The sequence below is a fragment of the Mangifera indica genome, unplaced genomic scaffold (genome assembly GCF_011075055.1).
Source record: "Mangifera indica cultivar Alphonso unplaced genomic scaffold, CATAS_Mindica_2.1 Un_0026, whole genome shotgun sequence".
Taxonomy (NCBI): domain Eukaryota; kingdom Viridiplantae; phylum Streptophyta; class Magnoliopsida; order Sapindales; family Anacardiaceae; genus Mangifera; species Mangifera indica.
The window spans coordinates 117,001-121,824 of NW_025401118.1; the positions used below are offsets into that span (position 1 = coordinate 117,001).

The 4,824-nt window shown below is 35.7% G+C and overlaps 1 protein-coding gene across 1 annotated transcript; it reads left to right on the top strand.

The window, feature by feature from the left end:
• Window positions 1–377: 377 nt before the first annotated feature.
• On the top strand, window positions 378–4,569 carry LOC123206139 (homogentisate 1,2-dioxygenase-like). Its single transcript, XM_044623269.1, has 9 exons — window positions 378–617; window positions 1,056–1,286; window positions 1,517–1,596; window positions 1,951–2,118; window positions 2,270–2,445; window positions 2,609–2,678; window positions 2,788–2,942; window positions 3,699–3,782; window positions 4,071–4,569. Exons 1-9 carry the CDS (start codon window positions 397–399, stop codon window positions 4,290–4,292), a joined length of 1,407 nt encoding a protein of 468 aa, XP_044479204.1. The 5' UTR covers window positions 378–396; the 3' UTR covers window positions 4,293–4,569.
• Window positions 4,570–4,824: the final 255 nt, after the last annotated feature.

The window sequence follows — 4,824 nt, forward strand, 5'->3', positions numbered from 1 at the left end:
TAAAATAATAATTTTATCTTTAATTATAATAAATTTTTTTAATAAAAATTAACTGATAAATAAATATTTAAATTTTGAAAATCTCGAAAATATGTTTTCATCTTTATATTTTAAGTTGGATAGAAAGTAGTCCTTTGACCCAAGTTTTAAGGGAATAAGATAACGTCTGTCTCACATGGAAAACTTCCAAAAATTGCCATGCCATGCCATGCCTATGGGCTATGACACATCAGAGCCGTACAATCCATAGCCGTAACGTCGCCCTCAAGTCCGAGATACTCAACTGGTACACGTCTCTCATTCAATCTTACTGCCATGTCATCTTCATCATCATCATCTTTCCTCGTATTTCTATATATACTCAGACTTGAGCTTTAGCTGGAGCTCACATTTATCATGGAGAAGAAGCAATCATCCTCATCCGTTGGCAAAATCAACGGCGGAGATTTTTCTGATCTCGCCTACGAATCAGGATTCGGTAACTCGTTCTCCTCCGAGGCCATTGACGGTGCTCTGCCACGTGGACAAAATAATCCTCTTGTTTGCCCCTACGGTCTCTACGCCGAACAGCTTTCCGGCTCCTCCTTTACTTGTCCTCGCAAGCTCAATCAACGCAGGTTCCTATATTTTTGGAAATTAATTTTCTTAATGCACTCAGAAATAGGTTAAAAATTACTTAATTTTGAGAAAGAGTTAAACATCAGAACAGCTTTCCGTCTCCTCCTTTACTTGTCCTCGCAAGCTAAATCAACGCAGGTTACTATATTTTTAGGAATAAATTTTTTTAATTCACTCAGAAGTAGGTTAAAAAATACTTAATTTTGAGAAAGAGTTTCTATATTTTTCTTTGTGATATTTAAGTGATTGAGATTTGTGATATTAAATTTTGACATCCCTTTGTTACATATAGGGTCACTATCTGGTGTCTGCGTTTGAAATTTTATTTGTCTATTTTTAATTCTATCTGCCCGATATATTCTAATTGTTCTGTGGAATTGTTATTGTTCTGTTGTTGATTTATATATATATATATTTTTGTGGGTTCTTTTGTGCAGTTGGTTATACAGGATAAAGCCATCAGTAACACACGAACCATTCAAGCCTCGAGTGCCTGCTCATGGAAGGCTTGTGAGTGAATTTGACAAATCTAACAGTTCTACTACACCGACTCAGTTACGTTGGAGGCCTGAGGATATTCCAGATTCACCCACTGATTTCATTGATGGCTTATACACAATATGTGGGACTGGAAGCTCACTTCTTCGCCATGGATATGCTATTCACATGTAATTGATATTCCATAATCATTTTTATGTAGTCAAGTTAATATTATTCATTTTTTCAGTCCTGAAGTTTCGATAAAAATCAGAAAAATTAAAATGTTGGATAAGATTATAGGTCTTATAATTTGTAAACCATCTTAATTTCTCTTAAAACTGAAATTTGAAGTGGTAGTTGTTGAATACATGTATGCTATTTGTGCGTTTTGATAAGATGAAAATTTATTTACTTATAGGTACGCTGCCAACACATCAATGGAAAACTCTGCCTTCTGCAATGCAGATGGTGACTTTTTGTTTGTTCCCCAAAAAGGAAGTAAGTTAATTGCAATCTTTTCCAGAATTGAGTGTTAGTGACATCTTGTTTGGAACCTGGTTGCTGGTGCTTGTTTCCCTGTATATGGGAGACACCTTTTCTCTTTGTATTGCCCCTTTTGAAACTTTTTTACGTGACTAAGATTTTAGATCATCTTTGTTTTCACAACTTTTTCTTACCTGCCTGCATTGTTTGGTGCTTATACATTTGACTGCATCATTCCGGTCTTTGGCTAACAAAATTTTCTAATCTCTTTGTTCTGCTTGGTCATTTGGGAGTCTGTTCTGGAGTGTATTCATCTTTGGCAGTTTTTTTTTTCTTTTTTTTTGGTGATACTTTGTATTGGTTGTGTAGGGCTGTGGATCACCACTGAATGTGGAAGATTACAAGTCTCACCTGGTGAAATCGCTGTTTTACCCCAAGGCTTTCGTTTTGATGTAAGTTTGCCAGATGGCCCATCACGTGGTTATGTTGCAGAGATTTTTGGTACCCATTTTCAGCTTCCAGATCTTGGTCCAATAGGTATGTGATCTCTTTTTCATTAGTTTTATAATGCAAATGATTTTTCACAATTGTAAAACTAATATAGTTATTGTATCATTCCACTTAACTTACATTATTGGGCATCTTGAAAGTGTAACAATGTGGAAAACATAATTTTAATTGCATGCAGGAGCTAATGGTCTGGCAGCACCAAGAGATTTCCTTGTTCCAAAAGCCTGGTTTGAAGACAAATCCTGTCCAGGATATACAATAGTGCAAAAGTTTGGTGGGGATCTTTTTACTGCAAAACAAGATTTTTCTCCTTTCAATGTAGTTGCTTGGCATGGTAATTATGTGCCATATAAGGTAAGTTAATCCACTCATTTGAGTATTTAGGATGAAGGGAGGCATTTTATTGGCTTTCTTGGTTTATTTCAAGTGTTAAATGATCAGATGAAATTAAAATTAGCTCATTATCATAATCAGCCTTATTTCAGTTAAATTTAACTGAAACATCTTTTTCTTGCAGTATGATCTTAGTAAGTTCTGCCCCTATAATACTGTTTTAGTTGATCATGGTGATCCATCTATAAATACAGGTAGGTGAATATGTATTCTCATATTTCTTTTCTCCAGAATTTTGGTCTTGTTTCATCATTTAAAACTTATTTTTAATTTCACTTAGTGAATTTGCGCTTTGTTTTGCAGTTCTGACAGCGCCAACTGATAAACCTGGTGTGGCATTGCTTGACTTTGTCATTTTCCCTCCTAGATGGTTGGTGGCTGAGCATACATTCCGACCTCCATATTACCATCGTAATTGCATGAGTGAGTTTATGGGCCTGATATATGGTGGATATGAGGTATATATTCATCCAAACTCTAGTTTAATTCTTATGTGGTCTTAGTTTTACAATTTTGAGTGATGACACACAATTTCTTACTTTTGAAGTTAGCAATGAATGGGATAAATTGGTTATTGTTATGTCTTTTTATTGTGGAAAGATTGAATATACCTATTGCTGTATTTTGGAATATCCAATTCTTGTTTTTAGTGTTGTTAAATCTAAATCAAATATCAGTTGTTGTGTGGTTCTGCCCCCCAGTGTTTTAATTTACTTAGTAAGATGTTGGTGATAGCTAGTTGGATCACTTGAGTTGAATAAGAGGTTTTGGGAATTAATGAAACTCACATGAGGATTGACTTGGTTTTGTTGGAAATCAAAGGCTTTTTAAAGAAAAGAAAGAAAAAGCCATTTTGACTTCTGCTGGGCAAACAGAATGGGAAGTTAAGAATGTTTACTATTTCATGCCCTGGTACAATTACCTATGGGTGTAATTGAGCCAAGTTGTGCTTGGTTTGATTAACTTTGGGAAAGCATGAAATAAACTTTTAGGGGTGTAAGTGTAATATTTAAAAATTTAGGGGCTTATTAATTTTACTTAAACCAAGTTGTGAGCTCGTGAGCTCATTGAGCAGACCACCCTAAAGCTCAAGCTCAGCTTTGTTCGATTTACACCTCTACAATTACCTTAATTATGCGGGAGTTTTACTGTTTAAGCACATGACTTAGCGTTTATTCGTTCAATTAACTACTTTTATTTTTGTTTTATTCAAGGCAAAAGCAGATGGCTTTCTCCCAGGCGGTGCAAGCCTTCATAGTTGTATGACTCCCCACGGTCCTGATACTAAGACATTTGAGGTATAACTCTGGTACACATTTTTGTATGTGGTCTGCTCATATCCCTTGGGCCTTTTATTTCCTTTTTCAAAGCCATATATGGAGTCTGTTGACCAGATTACGTACTCATTCTAAGGTTTCTGAGTGAAAAAATTTGAACAAAGTGGATGAATTGTTTTTCTTTTAGATCTTTCTTCGGTTCATAACCATATGTTGTCACAGCTCAATTGTTCTATGGGCTGTATAGGTGTTTTGAGCTGTTCCAATGCATGACAAGCAATCCCGGTCTAATAACCCTTTTCGACGCAGGCCACCATTGCACGTGGAAACGAGGCAGCACCATATAAAATCACCGATACCATGGCCTTCATGTTTGAATCATGTTTAATTCCCAGAATCTGCCCATGGGCTCTTGAATCTCCCTTTATGGATCATGATTATTACCAGTGCTGGACTGGGTTAAGATCCCATTTCTCTTGCGAAGTAACTGATAATGGAGGCGTCGAGGAGCGCCGGAATGGACACTCTTGAGCCTTGCTCTAGGCTACCATGTAAGTGATCTGATCAATCTTCAGGCATTTGTTCTACGTATAATAATTGCATAGAAATGATAGAATGTATACAGATATAAAATAACAAAGCTGGAATGAATCAACACATGGGAATCGTTTTAGGGGTTGCCTAATTAGTGTTTATGATCGCCCTGTTTTCAGCTTTGATCAATAATATGAGTGTACAAACAGTAATCGATATGTAAGCTTCAGAAATGTGTCTATTTAAAGCTTATCTTCTAAGTTTATTCACTCTACCTTTTTGTCTTGTGAGCTTAATAATAACGGCTTATTACCGTGCTACCCCGGAGGTTTGGCACTAAAACTCTTCCTTTAATTTTGGGAATCTAAAGTGTTTCCCCTATATGATTATTTTTTTGTTAATAAAATATAATGTTAGATTTGAGTCAAGTTTATTCGAATTCGAGCTTAATTCAAATGAACTTAGCTTAAATGAGTTTGAGTCTAAAAGTAAAATATTTTCACGATTGAGTTTGAGTTTTAGGGTGTCC

Coding starts and splice junctions, on each gene's coding strand:
- LOC123206139 (XM_044623269.1), top strand. CDS start 397: ATGGAGAAGAAGCAATCATCCTCATCCGTTGGCAAAATCAACGGCGGA. Junction 2,446..2,608: donor GTAATTATGTGCCATATAAG/GTAAGTTAATCC, acceptor TTTTTCTTGCAG/TATGATCTTAGTAAGTTCTG. Junction 2,679..2,787: donor TGATCCATCTATAAATACAG/GTAGGTGAATAT, acceptor TTTGTTTTGCAG/TTCTGACAGCGCCAACTGAT.